General features: G+C 34.7%; 4 protein-coding genes and 2 pseudogenes across 7 annotated transcripts; all 6 read left to right on the forward strand.

Moving 5' to 3' along the window:
* Positions 1–418: 418 nt before the first annotated feature.
* Positions 419–2,722, forward strand: LOC120216995 (myb family transcription factor PHL5-like). 2 transcript variants are annotated; one of them, XM_039214246.1, is made up of 8 exons: positions 421–934; positions 974–1,279; positions 1,372–1,591; positions 1,668–1,744; positions 1,840–1,879; positions 1,967–2,021; positions 2,148–2,217; positions 2,302–2,718. In XM_039214246.1, exons 1-8 carry the CDS (start codon positions 710–712, stop codon positions 2,515–2,517), a joined length of 1,209 nt encoding a protein of 402 aa, XP_039070177.1. In that variant the 5' UTR covers positions 421–709; the 3' UTR covers positions 2,518–2,718. The 2 variants fall into 2 exon arrangements, with proteins under 2 accessions (XP_039070176.1, XP_039070177.1); XM_039214245.1 differs by having other exon boundaries at positions 419–1,279; positions 2,302–2,722.
* Positions 2,723–4,078: 1,356 nt separating this feature from the next.
* Positions 4,079–5,765, forward strand: LOC120216693 (annotated as a pseudogene).
* A 1,701-nt stretch (positions 5,766–7,466) lies between these two features.
* On the forward strand, positions 7,467–9,429 carry LOC120217026. 3 transcript variants are annotated; one of them, XM_039214258.1, is made up of 2 exons: positions 7,467–7,910; positions 8,810–9,429. In XM_039214258.1, exon 2 carries the CDS (start codon positions 8,855–8,857, stop codon positions 9,266–9,268), a length of 414 nt encoding a protein of 137 aa, XP_039070189.1. In that variant the 5' UTR covers positions 7,467–7,910; positions 8,810–8,854; the 3' UTR covers positions 9,269–9,429. The 3 variants fall into 3 exon arrangements, with proteins under 3 accessions (XP_039070189.1, XP_039070198.1, XP_039070192.1); XM_039214267.1 differs by having other exon boundaries at positions 7,467–7,824; XM_039214261.1 differs by lacking the exon at positions 7,467–7,910 and adding an exon at positions 8,344–8,410.
* A 338-nt stretch (positions 9,430–9,767) lies between these two features.
* LOC120217018 (outer envelope pore protein 16-3, chloroplastic/mitochondrial-like) lies at positions 9,768–12,221 on the forward strand. The gene is made up of 3 exons (XM_039214256.1): positions 9,768–9,868; positions 10,736–11,079; positions 11,845–12,221. The coding sequence occupies exons 2-3, from the start codon at positions 10,743–10,745 to the stop codon at positions 11,988–11,990; spliced, it is 483 nt and encodes a 160-aa protein (XP_039070187.1). The 5' UTR covers positions 9,768–9,868; positions 10,736–10,742; the 3' UTR covers positions 11,991–12,221.
* A 1,018-nt stretch (positions 12,222–13,239) lies between these two features.
* LOC120217007 (rhodanese-like domain-containing protein 9, chloroplastic) lies at positions 13,240–15,486 on the forward strand. Its single transcript, XM_039214250.1, has 6 exons — positions 13,240–13,387; positions 13,897–14,147; positions 14,262–14,412; positions 14,926–15,011; positions 15,108–15,212; positions 15,316–15,486. The coding sequence occupies exons 1-6, from the start codon at positions 13,341–13,343 to the stop codon at positions 15,384–15,386; spliced, it is 711 nt and encodes a 236-aa protein (XP_039070181.1). The 5' UTR covers positions 13,240–13,340; the 3' UTR covers positions 15,387–15,486.
* A 1,465-nt stretch (positions 15,487–16,951) lies between these two features.
* On the forward strand, positions 16,952–19,814 carry LOC120216586 (annotated as a pseudogene).
* Positions 19,815–21,183: the final 1,369 nt, after the last annotated feature.

Raw genomic sequence — 21,183 nt, forward strand, 5'->3', positions numbered from 1 at the left:
GAGAATCCACTGGGGACTTTTAAGATATTGGTATAGTAGTGTACTCCATGAACTTTTTTCCCATTCTTTCTGGTATTTTTTTTATTCCTATTGGTGGAAAAACGAATACACGAATAATGTTGTTTGAATGCTATTTTATTTGGTATAATCTTTTTTTAGGTGGCTAAAGTGTATCGTATCCATGGCAGGAACACTTCACAAGGTCTGCTAATATTGAATTTATGCCGGTATCTTATTTTGGAATTACTAACGCCATAGATGCCTATGTTGAAACCTTCATTAGTCCCTTTGATTTTGATGCTTATAGTCCTGCTTTTCTTGGCTTTTGTTTCATTGAAAAGTTGTAAACGAAATTTTATATTAATTGTCAATTCTTTATTTTTTATTTTTTATTTTTTTTAATTTTTAGCTTTGGTCGTGTCAGATTGTGAATAGATGAATGTTCATTCCAATCCATTTTATATATCGACATATATTATATTCATATCTTAAACCTCAAGTCTCTGAGGAATATAAAAGAGAATTTTTCTACCATAATTCTGAATTCTTCACTGTTATGGTTCTCCATCTTATCTGCATCTCCTTTTCTTTGATTTTAACGCGCATTCTGCGTAGCTTTTAACCTTATGAGTGATTCATACTACCACTCAAATTAGCTTCACTTTCTGCTGCACCAAATTCAGAGTTGTTTAGATTAGTTCATTTGTAAATGAACACTCAGAAGATTGGTTGCCAAGAAAATGTAGAACAGAACCTTGGGTTCATTAGGGACTACAATTTTGATCATGTTGGTTTCCAACAGCCTTGGAACATGGGATTGCAGCAGCCAAATCCTGGGGCTTCTAAGTCATCGTCCACCAATACGATTATGGGTGGTTTTCAGACGCCTGGTGCTGCCTTTTATGCAACTGAAAGATGCATGGGGTTTCCCCAGTACGGGTCGTCTCAAGGAGGAGCTGCTTTTTGCTCTCAATACAACAAGATCTGCAGCAATTCACAGTTTCCTTCATTTCACGGCTTGGGGGACAACTTTTCAATCCAATCGGTTGCTCAAGGTGAACCAAACTATGAACCCAGGAATACATTGCAGTCACCAGTGAAATCTCAGATTTTTTGCGATAAGTACCAGAAATCCTCGGAAAAGTCCTACAAAATTCCATGCACAAACATACAAACGAGCCAGGTTTGGTCACATGATCTGAGTAACTTGCTTGGAAACAATGCTGCCACCGTGGGGAATCACTTTTCGGTTCCTTTCCGAGGAAATCAGGATCAAAGAGTAAGTTCTTTGTTCATTTTACAATGAATCCCGATTAACCTCGTGGCGAAAGAAGTTTGTCTTGACTATGTCTCGACCGTTTCACTCTGCAGGTTTATTGTAATTCACATGGTTCTTCGCCTGCAAAGCTAAGCTTCTTTCAACAAGAGAAGCAATCTTCAAACTATTCATCTGGTTCTGGGGGCTTTTCAGTTTCATCGAGTAACGCCCCTACCAGCGGCTCGGTGCTTGCTAGTAAAACTCGAATAAGGTGGACGCAGGACCTCCATGACAAGTTCGTGGAGTGCGTTAAACGCCTTGGGGGTGCCGAGAGTAAGTCAAAACCTAGAGAATTCAATGATTGGTTCTTGAAGCAATTAGTTATGTATTATTGCTTTTGATCAAACAGAAGCAACCCCGAAGGCAATTCTGAAACTGATGGATACTGAAGGATTGACCATCTTTCATGTTAAAAGCCATCTGCAGGTACTAATTCAATTTTGACAACTTTGGATGATGATTAAGATATGATATTCTAACTAAACGCTAACATCAGACTTTGTTTCTTCTGTTTCTTACAGAAATATCGAATAGCAAAATACATGCCAGACTCTGCTGAAGGTATAATCGACTTATTATGACTTCATTCTCAAGTAACGATCTAATGGTATTACGAAAATTCATAGTCTCCTCTCATACCTGTTGCAGGAAAATCAGAGAAAAGAACGAGTACAAGCGACGTAACTCAGATCGACGACAAAACGTAAATTTCTGAACCCCTTCTTATTCTCCTAATATGTTCTTTTTTCTCTGCATTTCCACCATGTTCTCCTAGTCTAATGCTATGTTAGATGATGCAATTAATCAAATTCTGCAATGTGTCCAGCAGTGGTTTGCACCTGACAGAGACGTTGCAACTTCAGTTAGACGTCCAGAGGCGTCTTCATGAACAATTAGAGGTAAAACAATGTTCTGTTTTACTATTTGGTACCATCCTGTTTCATAACTCTAAAAATTGAATCTTGTTTCTTTTTACCGTCTAGATTCAGCGAAATCTACAGTTGAGAATCGAAGAACAAGGAAGGCAGCTTAAGATGATGATTGATCAGCAACAAAAAACAAGTGAAAGCCTCTTGAAAAAACAAGATTCCAACATCACAGCATTTGATCCTGATCCATCATTTTGCTTCGAAGACGTTGAAGAAGCCTCGATTGCAGAAAGTTCAGGAACTTCTCACCTTCCATCCAAGATAAGTTAGAGCTTAGCAAGTTCACGTCCCATTTAAATAAAAAAAAAATACAAGCTTTCATGGCATGCCACCGAATTGAACTATTTATGCACATCAGGCTCTTGTAACAATGCCCAGTTTTAAGTGCCATAGACTGGTCAATATGATTCTATTGGGATAGTTTGAGGAGAAATTGTTTTTGGCATGTGGAAGGACTTTATTTAGAAATTGTTTTTGTTTATTTAGTTTGATATTATTTTCTTTAATTATTGTAATAGCCAATCTCTATTTAAGGAGACAGTGATAAAACAGTCTTTTAAGATTTTGATCGTATATATATGGAGTTCAAATTATTATGGGTCAAACAGTTTTCTTAAAAATTTCAAATAAATAAATAAATAAATATATATATATATATATATATATATATAATATATATTGATAAATATATTTTTGTCCCGAAAATTATATAAATTTGCTTCTAACATATTAAAATCTGTAATAATATAAAATCTTACGATAGTGTAATTAGATTAATTTTAATTTTTTATTTAAATTTTCTCCCATTATGATTTTAACCTCTAATTTTTCAAACTTCATTTTTTAAAATTCGGGTAAAGTATAAAATTGATTCATCACTATAGAATGTTGTTTTGTTGAGCATTCCGATTATTAAAAATTACAAAACAGTCATCCAACTATTTATATGTTCAAAATTTGATCGTTTCCTATTAAATTATTGACGATCGTCTGAGCTGGATAATGACTTGTTGATTGGGATATGATGAAATTATATTTTAATAATGTTTACTGGCACCGCCGTTGCTTTCAAATATTGCCTCGACAATATAATTTTTCAAGCACTGACTCGACGATATAATATAAACAGATAGTTGATACAAAAATACAACTCAAACGGTTCTAGATCAAATTTTACCACATCTCAATCAACATGTTAACGTCTAGCTCAGACGACCACTAATTTTTTAACAAAAAAGACAAATTTTGAACATATGATTAATCGGGTGACTATTTTATAACTTATAATAGTCGGATGACTTAATAAAGTAATACTTTATAATCGATAGACTATTTTATAACTTTTAATAATTGAAAGATTCAATAAAATAACATCTTATAATCGGAAATTATTTATGTACTTCATCCTTTAAATTCAAACATTTTCAAAATAGAAATCAAATTTATATTGTTAGGAGTTCATATATCGATATGTAACTTTCTAGCTTGGGCCTGTTTTGTTAGCTCTAATTAAAATCCAATCAAGTTAAAATAAGAATTTGACAAAAATTACAGATAATGGCCATTCTACCCTCCTCCGAACCCGTGTCGTCCAAAACCTTCTTTGTAAAACCTCATTGGGGCACTGCAATGCTTCATGGCACCCACTGTATCACTCAACAAAGATTAAACAACCCTACTGCCGGAGGTGCTCTCAAAGTTACCAAATTCCAAGGTAAAATAACATAGCTTAAACCTTTTTCTTTTTTGCTTCAAGCTTGAAAAGCTTCTTTCTTTCTCTGCTCTCTGTAGCTATTTATCTTTTTTAACATTCATATTGATCAATTTAATAATGACCCATTTTCGAAACCTTAGAAACCCAGCTACTCTCAACTGGGTGTCTTCTCATTTTGTTGAAAATCAACTCAAACCCCCATTTTTGGAACTGGGCTTATCTCACATCGCACAAAGGCAAAACCCTAGGCTTTATAGGACAAAAGGGTCAGTTGTAACTGAAGCGTGTGATGGTTTAGACGTTGCCAAAATCCCCCGTGCCACTTGAAAGAAGCTCAAGCTGCGTTGTTGGAATATTTGCATTGTACTAGGAATATTCCGTTTATGGATGCTGAAATCATGAGCAAAAACTCACCTGATTTTTTAAGAAATCTTTTGAAAAGGGTTAACATTGCTAATGATGTGGAAGTTCTATGAGGCGGTTTTTGTGTATCATCCCATTAATGAATTTGAACCTTTCTTGAGAGTTTGGGACTGAAACCTTGCGAGTATGCACCTTTTCTTCATAGGATTTGATGTTTTGAGTGATGATTCTTGTTGTTAGCGAACTATAGGGTCTGTGCCGATTTGGGATTGAACGAAATAAGATAGGTCTGGTATATAAGAAAGCAGTTCAAGTTTTCCAACTTGAATTTGGAGTTTTACCATTAAAGCTTCAAGCTTATCAAGAACTGGGGCTTAGTGATCTTTTATGGTCAAGATTATTGTTTGTAGTCCTGTGTTCTGATCGGTGATGTAGATATGAAATTCATCAAGGTATTAGAGATTTTGAGGAGTATGGGATTCGATTATGCTTGGATTAAGGAACATTTGTCCGAGCAGGATTCATATAACTGGAGCATGATACTTCGTGTTCTGAACTTCTTTAGGGAGATGTGCTGCAGCAGTGAGTTAGTTGGCTTAATCAGCCAGCATCCGGGGCTTTTGTTTGAGAGCTCTGGCTATGCAGTGTTTTCACTAATCGCTTTCTTGTTGAAGTTTGGACTTCCAATAGATCAGATATCTTCTATGTTTCTGCTGTTTCCAAAAATCCAAGTTCGGCATTTTGTTTCAAATCTTATTAGAAGTTTTCTGTTATTTCGCGAGATTGAGATGGAGGTGGATGAGATTGGGGAAAATTGTGCGTTCGTACCCCATATTACTTGGTTCACACAGGTTGAAGAAAGCTAATAGTTTACTCAGTCACTTAAATGTTGGAAAAAAGAGGCTTTGTAAATACATCCAAGAGAACCCTCAAGAATTGAGTAAATGGGGTACTGGATCAAGAGTTGAACCATACCAAACTCAGGAGAGTATGGAGTCACAAAGGTTGAGATGAAGTTCTTTTAGACTTGGATACGGAGAAACCCTGATATGATGAAGAAGGCATTCAAGGTGTTTCGAGGCAGGGGAAGGAGCTTCAAGAGATTTGATTCCATTGTGAATGCAGGTTTGGATAAGGCAGCTGTGTCTGAAATGGTGAGTGTATCCCTCAAATCTGAATCAATCAAAAGCTGTTATCCAATCTAAGATTGATGTTCTAGCAAATGAGCTGGGTTACCCTCTATCCTCTTTAGTGACATTCCCTCTTTTCTTTCCTATACAACACAGCGGGTTCGACTTAGATTGGCAATGTATAACTGGCTCAAAGATCATAAAAAGGCAGACCCTGACTTGGCCTTAAGCACAATTGTTGCGTGTTCAGACAAAGTATTCATGAATCAATGTAATCATCACCCCAGGGCCCTCTAGTTTGGCAAGATTAAAAGCAAAATTTAGCATGGATGATTGATACTATCTGCCTATTTATTGCTCATTTTGGGTTATATCTTGCAATTTGCCACCACAATTTACGGATGATATTGGTTACGTTAACGATTCTTCTACAAAGTAAAAACTTCACCTTCCCTGCAGTCAGTAAGAGGACAGTTTTCTTCAACTACCATTAGCCTATATGGCCGAGTGCCTTTGCATCAATAATAAAGTTAAGGTTTAAATTCTGGTTCCTACATTATGGTTTCTTTTCTTCATTTTAGGTTCAGCAATACAGACAACTCCTACCAGCTGTAACTATTTTCAGTGTATGTCTTTAAGATGAATTTATGTCAACTTTGTGTAGGGACAAGCAAACTCTAAGTCAAGGGTCTTAGAGTTTATGAATCTTTTGTTTTAATTGCCATAGTGGTTCTGGTTCTACATTTTTGTACAAGAGTTCTGCCCTTACGGGTAGTGTGATGCATACTGTAATACTCATGGCTCATTATGATTTCTTGAACCATAAGGATTTATGGTGCGCATTAGAATTTGGATTATCAGTGTATTGTTGGAATACAAATGCAGAAGATCTTAGTACGAACCTCCCATTACCTATGGGCACGGTAGGGCCAGAATCAGAAATACAAGACTGGCTAGGTAGTTTCTCGAAACTTTGTATTGTTCGACCCCGGATCATAGCAGAGTGAGCTCTGAAGAGCAGCTGATTAACTGCAGATAACATTTATCTTTAGTTGATTGTATTTATTTTTTTCTCCACCAGATTTATCCGATTACTAAAATAGAGTTTTGTCAACTGCAGCTAACAATTATTATATTATTTTTATTTTTTAATTATAAAATATGAAATGTTTTGGTAATTTGCTTTACGGGCTTAAATAAGGTAACAATGTCCATTGTTGGAACTTGAAAGAAAGAAAAAATTCCAGCCCCAAGTCTAATCCTGTTTTGAATCTCAACAATAAAAATGATACTAAATTTATTTTAGTAAATAAATTATATATATATATATATATATAAAGCTTCTTTATCTTTTGTAATGGATTGTGAAAAAACACCATTCAACTACAAAGAAAGATCCATTTCATCAGATACAGACACATTTTTTGTATATCATTCCATGTGGAGAAAATTTTATTTTGGAATTTTCCAATATTTACCCAATGACGATCATAAACCTCATAACAAACAACAACTTACGGTGTTAAAAAGATAGAGATTTTAGGTCATGTCAATAGATACTTTCCCTAAACTTTCACTTGAATGAGCTGAAATGAATAATAACAAGGATCCAGTTTTCAAAATAAATAAATAAAGCCAAGGTTATATTTGACGCGCCTTTATGTAATGTTTTAGCTTTGAAATTCACTCACATGCTTGTATGGCTGAACCAAAAAAAAAAAAAAAAAGTCTCTCAGCTCACACAACAATCTGTATCCAGCTATACGAAAAAGGAAAAGAAAAATTTAAAAATATCCCGTGTACAAAACAGACCCTTGCTATTCTGATGTTATGCCACGATCACCATACACGTTGCAGTCAAACATTACCACAGTCAATGTAGATAGATGATGATGATCTGAAAGAGTAGACAAATTGTTGTTGACAGTGAGGACTGAAGCAATGTCTGTTAACCTTTTTCTACTTTAGTTTTTAACCTACAAAATACTTTTTCTAAGTCTAATACTAGCACTAGAACTAGAACTAGAACCCTTCCAAGACACACCAAAGAGAGGAAAAAAAACCCCAATTTTTTCAACACTTCTCTCTTTCTCAACCTTGCCTTCTCTGCTCCATGGCTTCAGACTCTGTTAAAATAGTTTTCCTTTAACTTGCACCATATTATCTGATCTGGGTTTTCTTTATTTCTCATTCAGATCATTGTTTTTTTCTCTATGAAAGTACTTTCTTTTCTTCTTCTGTTTGCTTCACTAACCTTTGGAAGAAATAAAGACCCAGCCTTTTTTCCCCTTGTGGTTATAGTATCTTCTTTGACGGTATAATGAGATTCTAAAAAAATGTGATTTTGTTTCAAGGAAGCAGGATATTGGTGTATGTTTCAAGATCAGCTTCATTTTTCTTATTTCTTTCTATATTGACGGTGATAGAGTTGTCTATAGAAAGAAGAGGAAAGCTATGTATGTACATGTTCCTTTCATGTTGTATTGATTTATCATTTATGAGAAGTTAATGCTGTGTTTGGCGATGAAGAGATACATATTGCTTTTGAGTCATAGATTTTATATCTTTTAGGATATCAGATATGAACAACTTTTGCTTTACTTAACCTTGGATTAATATATAGAAGATGATTGAGTTCATATTGGAAAGTAAATAACATGAAACTTTTGAAGTTGTGGATTTTGTATTGATTGGGAAGTCTTTTCTCTATTCTTTCTTGGTTACTCAAACTTGAAGATTGTATGGCTTGTGATTGTTTGGTTTTGGAGTTTGTTTTCTTGTGAACTTTTTAGGTTAAATTCAGTTTGAAATTTGGCTGATTTGTCTTGAATCTTTTATTCCATTTGTTCTATTTCTACACAATGATTTATGTCTTTATGAAATGCAGTTCTTATTAATTGGAAGGGGGAAAACCAGCCGATGGATGAGCCAAATAAGAGTTTCTGATTTGGTTTGGGTGGGTTTTACAAGGTTTCTTAGGAGAGTGAACATACTATACATATACATATATGTGTATATATATATACTTGCTGTTTCTTTTGTTAGATTTTTTTCATTGAAAGGCAGAAAGGGGGTGAATGTTTTTGCTGGAATGACTGCATGAATGTTTTTCATTTGTTTAGTATTGCCTCTTGTTTTAAGGCCTTGAATTTTTATTTGTTTTTACGTATGTAGACTGATGATATGCTCACTTATATTTGATGTTATGGTATGTACTTTGCTTAATTTTTAGTGGAATTCCAAAAATGGAGTGTGTTATTTCCATTTTTTTGATCTCACTTGTTAGAGTCTGCTCTTCGTATGTACTTAATGTCGATTTTTTTTTTGCACTGAATCCATCTTTTTGTCTTTGCAGAAACCTTCAGCTGTTTGATATTGTTGTTTAAGTGATCCTTTTACAATGAGAGGAGGTAGAGGAAAAGCAAAGAAGCAGAATGTTGTTTCTTCTCTTGATGATCCAGCAAGCGGTGAAGATGAAAAACTTCCTGCTTATAAGAGAAGAGGAAGGCCGCAAAAGCAAACGAGGGATGATGTCGATGAAGATGAAGTGGAGAAGGCTGAAGAAGATGGTGAAGATGTAAAAGGTTCGGTTCCTGCCAAAGAGATGAAAAATCAGGCTGCCACAGAGAACGGAAGGAAGAGGAAAAGGTCAATTCAAGCAAAAGAAAACATAGATTCAATCAAGAAAGCAAACGGTGTCACAACGAAGTCGAGCACAGATGATTCAACAAAACCGGTTGGATACCGGCAAAATGGTAGCAGACGCAAAAACAAGCCTCGACGGGCCGCCGAAGCTGTTGTTGAGTGCAAGTGAGATTCTGGGTTGAAAAATCATTCCACAAGTAATGCTAGTCTGCGCATGTATGGATTCATGTGTTTCTTTTTGTCACACATTATTTGCTTTTTTGCAGTTTATGTGTTCCATTTCGGTAGTGTTTAATTTTGGTTGCAAGTTTTCTTTTTTTGGGTAAGTGCCTGTAATATCTTCCATGTTTTCATCACAAATTAAAAGGAAAACTGGTGACATTTACCATGAGAAATCTTGTTATTCACTTGAGAATTTTCTCTGGTTTTAAAGATTGATTCAACTCGGTAAACTAAGAAAAAAACCGAGTTATTAATTTAATTACATGAAAATATAAAAGTTCATGTATATTAACTAACATTAATATATTTTAATTAAAATTAAAGTTAATAATTTAAATTAATCAACCAAGTTCTTGTACCAAAATATATATTATCCCAAATTAATTATAAAGAACCTACCGTATACGACCCGACCCGATCTCATTCGAGCGGGGCATGACTGATAAAATGTTTAATAGCGCATTATAAAGGAGAACATGGATTTCTTGAAAACATTTGAGCTAAACTCTGACTCTCTCGCGTCGTCTTCTCCAATCTCATAGGAAAGGTATTTTTCTCTTTCCCTTTCGCCTTGATTAGCGCTGTTTGTTTCTTTAGGTTATCGTTTTCAATCTGTTGAAATGTGTGTTTAAATCAGCTGCATAATCTAGGGTTCTCTTTTCATAAATCTAATCTAATTCTTTGGTTCGCTTGATTTGATCTATTTCCAATTCCTTTGTTGTCTTTTTTTCTTCCTTACTATATATATGCTGCGACGGGATTTAAGCGATAATTAAGTTAGCATTTTAAAAATTATTTTTCTTATTTTCGATTGTTGGTAACGTAGGCATTGCTGGTTCGCAGCTGGGAGAATAGTTTCAATTGCTCCTGGAAATTCTTTTCTTTTTACATTAAAATGAAAAATCATTGGTTCAGTGCCCTTTTCCACTATTTTGACAGTTTCAAAACCTGCGTATTGATGTGTTTGTCCAAGTTGTAAGGGCTTTTCTATATTCTTATGAACATATGAGTATGCTGATTTTATGCATTGAATTTTTGTTGGTCCCCAGTATAATTGAAGGTTCATTTCGTATTCTGATTTGCTTTAGATGATACGTATATTATTGTTGTCCCAAAATGGACACCAACGGTTAAATTTTGACAATCGAACTTAGAAGTTTGAGATTCTCAAGCTTGAATCTCAGGAAGTGGGATGGGAATTATGGATGAAGAGAACTACCTTTCTTTATGTAGCTCATCCTCAATCCTAGATGATCTCCAGATGTATTTTAAGTGGGTCATTTACTTTCCCTGTAATAGATATGCTAGATACAAATACTATGGCTGAACACATTCTCTCTCTATATAAAATTTTGTGTATATATATTTTTTTTGTTATTTATTTATTTGTTTTATGATATTGGTTGTTATTCAGTAAGAAGATGGCTGTAGACCCCTCAGAGCTTAGGTATTATGAGGATGATGACACTCCAACAATGAAAACAATCAAGGGTGCAACTACAGGTTTTGCTGCTGGAACTATATGGGGAACCGTTGTTGCTACATGGTATGACGTGCCTCGTGTTGAGAGAAGTGTTGCCATACCCGGTCTTGTAAGAACACTAAGGATGATGGGAAATTATGGAATGACATTTGCTGCAATTGGGGGAGTCTATATCGGTGTTGAGCAGCTGTTGCAGAATTATAGGATGAAGAGAGACTTTGTCAATGGTGCTGTTGGTGGTTTCGTTGCAGGGGCTTCCATTCTCGGTTTCAAAGGTATAAATTTAATTCAGAGAGCTAACTATGCTTTGTGAACCTTGTGAGTTGCTATTTGATTTTATTATTTTATTACAACATATCTTGTGGTAATTGGAATAGCTCAGATGTTACATCTAAAATATCAATTTTCACTAAAAGTTTAAGAGTCCCGATTTTTTTACCTCAGACCTCGCAATGTGCCTGGCAAAAAATATTACTATATGGATAAGTTCAGATCATATACTAATTTTCTTGTGTCTGTAATATGGAGATGTCTTTCGTCCAAAACTTTTTACCTCTTCATAATTTCAAGGCCTGTGATGTTCATTAGGATCTCCTCCACCATCTAAAGAATGGTGATAAAGTTATATACTCCTGTGTTGCTTTGAATTGTTTTTTGTTGATATTCCTTGAACATGTTTACTCACTTGTTATATGTGAAGTGGTAGGAGTTATGCCTCTTGGCATATCAAAAGTCAGTACTTTCTGATTTCTCCTAAATATCCTTTCCTTTTGGAGTTCTTTTACATGCATTACTATACTTTCTTGCTTGCCTTGTCTTTTACTTTTGCATTATGAACTCCGTATTGTCTAGTCACTAGTGAGATAAAGGGTTTCATAAAGGCATCACTTCGGATGGTATATTTACATAAGTTTATGTGCTTTTAAGGAGAATGAAATGGACTATCATGTGGGTTCTTCGTTTCTGGATCTAGAATAAACTTTCTGTTTTTACCACTTGTAATGTTCAACAAATGTATTTACATGCCATCCATTTTCCAGGGAGGAGCATCTCCAGAGCTATTTCTGCCGGATCGGCGCTAGCATTCACCTCTGCTGTGATTGATGCTGGAGGTCAGACTACAAGACTGGACACAGGCAAGGAGTATTACCCATATACCACCAAGAAAAGACCTGCTGAATCATAAATCTTGCACGTCGTTGTTGAGAAGGCATTTCCAATTAAGTGTGAGATAATCAATCCTGTTTGATGAACTGGATAATACTCTCGGACTCTGTTTCCCTTTTTGGATGTTTTACTTTTAGAGCAAGGATGTTGATTTGAATAAAAATGCATTGTCATTTATCAAAACCATGGTATAGATGACAGTTTCGGAACCTATTGAATCCAGGATGCTTGATTAATGCTTTTGTGATATTCTTTGTTTGCCGGATACATGAGCAGCCAAGGATAGTGCTTCGGTTTCTCTTTGTTTATGGAATACCCCAGGACGAATTGCACTTTTCTCGACTGTTGCATACGCTAAATCTCTGGCCCCTGCTATTGTGAGTATTATCAAGGAAATGAAAGAGAAGTTGCATATTCTATTATCAAGATTTCTAAACGGAAGTACACCCAGGATAGATTAAACTGGTTTTACTCGACTTGATCTCTTCAGTCTTCAGGGGCGGCAGGAAAATACATATTTGCTGGGCTAATATGAGGAGTGCAAAGCAAATCATCCATAAGGCATCAGCTCCCTTCACCAATAAAGATATTTCGTAATAAAATGGAAAAAAGGAAATAAAATAAAATCATATAAGGGAGAGGTTTGGGGTGACAGGGAAATGATGAACGACCAGAATAGGTGTCGAGGAATCAAATTCAACAGGGCCATGTCTTGGGGGGCTGATGATTCGCAGTCGCTTCAGCTTTGCCAGATACTCAAGAAGCAACAGATGATATATGAGAACAATCCCATGCTTGATGCCATCTTTCTTCTTCCATCTGAAACCAATCGGAAACTCCAATTCTTGATATTCTAGTTCAATGCATTAGCAGTACACTTCTTATTACTCAAAAACATGTGTTCCCCCCCGCCCCTAAATGTTGCTTTATTGTCTAAAGGGACTACTTGCATCACAAGTATATAAACTGAGATGAGCATGGCCCCACGAATAATATATTCACATATTGAAAATTTCTTTATATTTATTAAAACAAACAAAAGGATAATCATTTCCTTACTTTCTATTTAACCCAATTCATTTTCATAATTTCATTAACACGTAAAGATTAATTTCACTCTTGAAGCGCAGTCCTTTTTGAATATATAGAGTGGAGGTAGAACTGAATTTTGTTGCAGAGCTCAATCTAAAATCAAAGGTAGCATATCAGATTTTTGTAGTATACGTGGCACAAACCCATTGCCCCTTCCAAATTCTTGGGCCACTCTCGTGGCTATCCTCAATTCCAAGCTCTCCAGTTAACCACTCTGAAGAGAAACAGAGAGGGCCAGCTGCAACAGAAGCTAGTAGATAATTCTTTCAATTCTCCAATGGCTGGAATTGCTACTACTTGTTACTTATCTCTTTCTTCTACAAGGTAGAGGTGTCTGTTTTAGCCCATCCCTTTGAAGTTCTAAACTTTTCTGGTTATATTCCTGAAGATCAGAAGCAAGTTTTAAGTTTAAATCGCTTCATTTTGAAATATAATTTCCGGGTTTGGCGTTTGGTTTCTTAGATAATCAGAATGCTCGAACAATATATGTTATATATCATAGAAAATCTCACATAAAGTGTCTACGATTGTGCATTTTTTTAAGTCTTTACATATATATCATGGTTGATCCCCTGAGTTTCCAGATATGGAATTACATGCATTCTCCCAAATCTTTCATTTTTCTGTAAATTTTGTTTGAAACCCTCCATTGGTTTCAAGAGAAAATGGACAACAGGAAAGACCATGAAGTTTTGTAGTTTGTTCAACGCTGTTTGATTTGCAGTATGCATGAACCTTTTGTTGGAATATTTGTTGTTATAAATGTAGAAACTGAAATAAAAAATAATAAAAAGCTACAAACATGGAAGTAATGAATTGGGATTTCTTTCCAGCAATTCAGGTAGAACCTGGTTGGAATTAAAACCCCACCATGGAAGAACCATCTCAGGGACACCTATCCGGAGAAGAAATCTAAGCATTAGAGCAGAAGTGAATTTTGTAAATGCTGAAGAAGCAAAAAAACTTGTAGCAGTTGAGGGTTATGCAGTTGTTGATATCCGTGATAAATCTCAGTTCGACCGAGCTCACATCGAATCATGTTATCACGTGCCTCTTTTCATTGAAAACAAAGACAATGATCCTGGTGAAACATTCTATCTTTATTCCATCCAAATTCAGCTCAAATTTTCGATTAAGTACTACTTAACTGTGTAGAGGGACTTAACTCGTTTCTATTTGAGTTGTTCTGTTTGTGCAGGCACCATAATAAAGAGGACTCTGCACAATAATTTTTCAGGCTTATTCTTTGGGTTGCCATTTACAAAACTCAACCCTGAATTTGTACAATCTGTGAAAAGTCGGTTTTCGCCCGAAAGTAAATTGCTGCTTGTATGCCAGGAGGGATTGAGGTTAGTTTTAAGCATCCTTTGGACATTTGACCAATGTGTTTCATTTAGTTGATCAGAGCAGAAGTGACATTATACAGTTTTTGAGACACTTTAAGCCAAATTTCAACAGAACAGATTATTATATGCTGAATTTGATGTTTCCCCAGAGCTGATATATCAATAATGTTATTATTCTTCTGGTGCATCTTAACAGGTTTTAAAGTTTAAACCCCGAACGTCGTGACGTCGTGAATCAGTCTTATCTTGCCTTAGCATCTGGTTGCCATGACATTATAAACATTTCAGACTCATAACATGGAATAGTTAGTATAGAGGAACTCTAGACGTTTTTGTAAATAAGTTTAATTAATTAGTATACCTCCGAATCTGATTTTTCTAGATCCCGATTAAAGGCTATTCTGCATTGCATATACTCAAGTTGATGATGTTCTTAACCTATGTCCATGCTCTTATCTTTATTTGGCCTTAATGTGAAAACCATTGATGGAATTCCAATTCTTTTTTAATATCAAGGTCTGCTGCTGCTGCCAATAAATTGGAGCAAGCTGGTTTCCAGAACATAGCATGTATAACATCAGGGCTTCAGAATGTAAAACCAGGTTAAGCATCAACTGCTTGCTGTTTGCTATTGTAAAGGCCCTGCTTGCGGATTGTATGTAAGGACAAAAGCATGAAATGGTTATTGTTTTTTGCAGGTACGTTTGATTCCGTAGGTAAAACAGAGTTGCAAGATGCTGGCAAAGCTGGTTTGGTGACAATTCAAGGCAAGATTTCGGCCGTGCTCGGAACCGTACTCGTCTGTAAGTAATTCAATTGCCATCGAAAACTTCTGTTGAAGTAATAATTACCCTTTTCTTCCATTTTCTTATTCTTTTACTCTAATAATCCCATGAAATGGCGCAGGTGCATATCTGTTTATAACTTTGTTTCCGGACCAAGCTGAGAAGCTACTTGAGATGAGTCCAGCAAGGTAGCCCTTGCAGGGGAACCCAAAATTTTTGTAGTTTCCGCAGTGGCAATGTCAACAAGGACTTGTAAACATGAATTTCTGTAGTTCATGCATATTTTATTTTGTTAAATTATTTGTAAAGATAATTGCTGAAAAATATTTTTGAGAATTCAAGTTTTAGTACGAAGTCTAAGCTAGAATGTTCTGTTATGATGTGCAATGAGATTAGGGGACCTTTGGATGGGGATGAGATTGGGTTTCCAAACTATAGAAGTGAATATCGAAATCATTTTCCAGTATTAAATTTGAGTATCGATATTGAGGATAATAGTTGTGATTCTGATCCACTTAGTTTCAAAACTCATGGGAGAATTTTGAAACCTATTTCCATGCTTTTTTCACGGACGTGCCTTAGGGTTCGAGACATTAGCATAAGTGTTCACATAAGGGTTATGTACACAAATTTAGGTTTGTTGGATATGCTAAGTTGACCCAGGTCTTGGAGAATACTTACGAGTCCATGAAGGATCAAGTCTGAGGACGTTTGAGAGAAGCGACGAGGGTATTACAATGTTCGGTGAGGGCAATTTTGTCAAGGCTCATGAATTCGGACCGAGACATGTGGATAAGTTTTCGTAGAAGAGTCGTACGAAGTATTGGACTTACCCAAAACCATCAGACTTGACCCATTCCTTATAAGGTTCCATAAAGAATATAATTATCTATTAATTTAAGGAGATAAATACTTATCTTAGAAAGATAATGAGGATAATGTTGTATTTGAATTCAAGTACTTTAGATAAGATAGAGATAAAGATCTTGATAAGGTAGGATTCAATGTAACCCGTCAATGTACTTGATCTAGACCGTTGGATCTTGGGGGCCTCAACTATAAATAAAGAGTTCCTCCCCTTATTTGTAATAATTCCATCATTCCATTCTTTTAAGCGTAATAAACCCATACATTTACCTTATTTTATCCGAGTTAATTTGTTTTTGTTTATAGTTTTCTAGGCTTTTGGCTTTGTTTCTCTTTGTTACTTGAGCATTTATGGTTTATGTCACTAATCGTGAGGGCTGAGTTAGCCTTGAGAGTATTTTTCTTTTCATAATTCTTTCAGAGTTTTAAAGTGATTCAAGTCGTGGTGGCTTAGAAAGTCCCAACAATGCTCGCGCTTTCGAGAATTGTTTAAGCTTAGTGGCTTGATTAGCCTCATTGATATTTAGCTTCCACATTATTGTCTAACCCTAACGGGTTTGTTCGTTGCTTAGTGAGCTCGAATTCTCACAAGGACGTGATTAGTTAAACTTGAAAATCGTCTAAGTTTCGCATCGGTATCAATTAGATTTAGTCCATTTTAATACTAAATCGAAATACAATATTAAGTTTTGAGTATGTACATGGCATTAAGAAATGATAAATTGTGACTTGAACTGTATTGGAATTTTGGTATGGTAAATTTATTTGTAAATTAGAATGGTTGAGGTGATGGAGAAAATGGAGTCGAGATGCACTGTAAAATAGGTAGTCTCGAGCCATGGTCGGCACTAGGGAGTAAATCAATTAAGCTCATCACTTGGGAGAAGCCAATGGAGATGTTGAGGAGCCACGGTGCTGAAAGTTCACCAAAGGAGTTTGATGATGATCTTGGAAAAATTTCCCGAGTATTTGAGGAACCATGCGATAATTAATTGGACATGTAACTTTTAGAGAATTTAAAAATATGACTAAATTAATTGTATATATAATTTTTAAAGGACTACAATTATTATTATGTTTTATCACATTATCTTTTTCTTTCAGTTTTAATATAAATTTAGTGGTCGATGATTAAAACTAAAAAATATAATATTAAATATAATTTATTGAAAATATAATTTAATAATAAAAATAAAAACTTAAAAATGTACGAGGTATCAAATAAATACTTTGCCCATAAAATATGATAAAATTTACATACTATAAGTTCATGCAATCAAAGTATTAGTGTATATATACCCTAAGAGATTGATTTTAGACATGGATGTAGAATTAAATAAATTTGCCTGCGAATTATTTTAATTTTACAATCAATTTGAGGGGAGGTTGCATGTTACAGTGAATTTATATATGAATTATCATTTTAATTTTTTATATTTTGAAATTTTTAATTTTTATTATAATCCATTAAACACCTTTTGATTTAGAATAAGTTACTATTTTTTATATTATTTATCTAATTTTATCAACGAAATTATATGATATATATTATGATATAATAATAATTTTAGGTTTATTTATTTATTTAGATTTATCAGATAATCAGAGCTTGCTTGTGGCCGGTCGTTTCTTTTACATGCAACTTACAACTGGGCGTTTCCGGTTTCTTTAGCTTTTGTTCTTTCGTATCTACGGTTCAGATCATGTTCTTTATGATCTAACGGTCACGCTTCCTTAGCTTTTATTAAGGGTAATTAAATCACATATTAATTCTTAAAATATATTTATGCATTAATTACCCGTCAAAGGAAAATAAGTGAAAGTACGACTCTTCGAGTTTTCATATTTTAACTTCTCAGGCACGCAATCAAAGCATTCTGTTCTCCAATTCTAGGGTTCTTCTTCCTTTGGCGTTCTTTGCTTTCTATTTTGTTTCATCTCCTTGACAATGACAGAGAGTGGAAAAAGTTGAAATAGATAGTGATAGCAATGGTAGTGAAACTAATGATCCCGATCATCACCATGCCAGCTATCGTGCATCTCTCCGCTCTCGTTATCTCGGTGTTAAGAATCTTATTTTCGGTAACTTTGCTTCTTCTTTTATTTGTTTACTGCTTTTCATTGATTTGGAGTTCTTGTTTCTGTTTGGTTTGAAACAAAATAAGCGGGGAATCTATTAACTTCTTTTAATTCTTTTGGTTTACTGTATTTGTAAGCGTTTTGTTTCTTTCTCAACAGAAAACTAAGTACGGTTATTTAATTGCCAGAAAACTAATTTGCTTTCTATTTGAAAAAGTTTTGAAAGCAACCGCCAAAAAAGAAGGGAAAAAACTAAATTGTGTATATACATTGTTAAGCGTTTGGCTCAAATAAAAAGAAAAAAAAATTGATTTGATTTGAACTTAGTTTCTCTATTTAGTGACTATTTAAAATGTATATTTTTTGTTTTACTCTTTTGCAGATGAAAGAGATGCTATTTCTAGTACTGATTCTGCTAAGTTCAACTCCATTTTTAGTGCAGTAGAGAGCTTACATCAACATGGTATTGTCTTCTGGATTTTTATTCTATGTAAAAAATTTCAGTTATTTTTCACCACTTTGAGTTAATGGGTTTCGCTTGTTTTTCTGGGGTTTTTTAATCTGAATTTCAGTTCAGAGACCAAGAGAGCAAATTGCTGATGCGGAGGCACTTTTGGACATTACCAACACATTGCTTGCCTCTGTCAAAGCAACAAATGGTGATGGGATTACTGTTATCCATTTCATAAACTCTCTGCTTTCAGACTTTGCAAAACAAAGCAGTAGACAAGACGGAAGAACCTTAATAGATTGGAAGAAGATTGGGAATGAAATCTCACATGTTTCCAGGATCAGTCGTGGATGTCGTACCATGTAATAGCATTCGACCCTAGTTTTCACTTCATAATTTTACATGGTCATGTATTTATCATTTTTACTCCTTCAGGATTGGACCTATGGATACGCAAATCAAGCAACGGGAGCCAATGTTTGAAGAAAACGCCTATGACCAGCCAATGATGAGCAGCCTGAAGAGGTAAGAATTGCTGTTCAAGCTGTAATCTTTCTTCATAACAAAGATGATTTATGTTGTTAGAACACGGAGTGTTGTGTTTTGTTGTAGGTTGACGGTAATGATACACAGAAGAGAACAAATACTGATGCCAATATGTCAACAATGTTTGACATTCTGAGGAAACATAGGATAGTGAGGATTGAACATCTGGTGTTGAATAGTTCCTTTGCTCAAACAGTGGAAAATATATTTGCACTATCATTTCTGGTTAAAGATGGGCGTGCTGATATAAAGGTGGATGATAAAGGCTGTCATCTAGTCTGTAAGTTCTGAATTTCTACTTATGCCCCCTTTTCCAAGCTTTTGTTCATTATTTAATATCTCTAACCGATCTCTCCGGTTTTCCCCCCATTTCTGTTAGCGCCGAAGAATGATCCGACTGCTACTGCAGTCGCATCGAAAGAGCCTGTTTACAACCACTTTGTTTTCAGATTTGACTTCAAGGATTGGAAGGTAGTTGTGATTTGCAGTTGAATGGTTTCATCATTAACCTGCATACCTTTTATATCTTATTATTCCATTTGTCTGAATGTGTTCCTTTGTGCATTTCACAGCTGATGAGAGATTATGTTGAGGTTGGACATGAGCTTATGTCCCATAGGGATTAGATCGAAGCATTGAGCTATTTTCACTCACATAAATGTAAGTCTACAATCTGAAGCAACAATAGAATCTGCAACACCAGCATGAAAGCTATGGGGGATCATGACTTGATTTTTTTTTGGGGGGGGGGTTTAATTTTAGGACTTACACTGGGTGCATATTTTGTTGAGTTCATAGGATAATCATTGTCGATCTTGATGCATCTATAGGGTTCCCTTTTTTTTTTATACATTTTGCATCGTTTCTGATTTGAAACAACCGCATAAATATTGAGAGGAACATTTATATATAATCAATAGAAACATTTATATTTTGTTGAGTTCATAGTTTGGACCGCAAACATGAGTTTAAAGTTTATTGAAGGAAAGACCTGTAAATTCCCTCTATTTAGATCACTGGGATCATCACAAAATAGTTGAATATGTTAATAGTACAAAAGAAGGATTATTAATGTGTAAAATTGTATATAAAATTTATAATATTTGGACATTAAAAAAATAACATTAATACGAATATGATACATAGAATAACATAGTCATGCATTGAAATACTTACGAACACATACTTTTTAAAATTAAACCATAGTGATAAATTAAGCGAAAATGGTACATGCAAAGTGACAAAGATAACATATATATATTGGAATTTATATAAAATATATAGTATGCAAAATATTAAATATGAATATGGCTTGAAAAATAATATTTGAGTTGAAATAAATGTTTTTGAGGAGAAAACATATTAATATTTTAATCGGAATAGTTAAAAGTTCTAACTATTTTAACTAGTGATTAAAGTATGCCAAATTAAAGTATATGTGCTAACTCCTAAATTTAAACATACAATAGGGATCAAAAATATAATTCAACAAAGTAAGCATCCAAAATGGAGAAAACGTCAATCAATTGTTGACTCGAATTTTGCACTTGAAGCTTTACAATGATTTGGTAATTTTAAAGGCTTAATATATAAATATGTGTTTAAACTTTGTCTCAAAAAAAAAAATGTTTTAGTATCTAAAGAAATTTTGTTAAAAAAATGTGTCTAATATTTTCTACGTTACATTTTTTAAATTTTTAATTTTTAAATAAAAATATTATTTTTTAAGAAAAAATTGAAAAAGCTTAATTTATTTTAAAAAATCCAAAGTTTTTTAAAATCACAAAATAACTCCAAAACTCCCAAAAAAAAAATTCAGCCGTCGCCGACCGGTCATTTCCAGCCACCATTTCTGTTGGGGCTTCAATGACGACGGCAATGTGGCTCACGATCATTGGGATCGGTCTTAATCGTAGAAAAAAGTGGCTGACAGTTGGGTTGGGTTTTCACCGAAGCTGCGAAGTTTACTCCACGACGAACGAAAGCGCTAATCGACGAGGGGATAGTTGAGTTTTTCTTGGTGTGAGATGACGCTCTCACTGGTGG

This window comes from Hibiscus syriacus, unplaced genomic scaffold, assembly GCF_006381635.1.
Source record: "Hibiscus syriacus cultivar Baekdansim isolate YM2019G1 unplaced genomic scaffold, ASM638163v2 tig00000765_pilon, whole genome shotgun sequence".
Lineage (NCBI taxonomy): Eukaryota > Viridiplantae > Streptophyta > Magnoliopsida > Malvales > Malvaceae > Hibiscus > Hibiscus syriacus.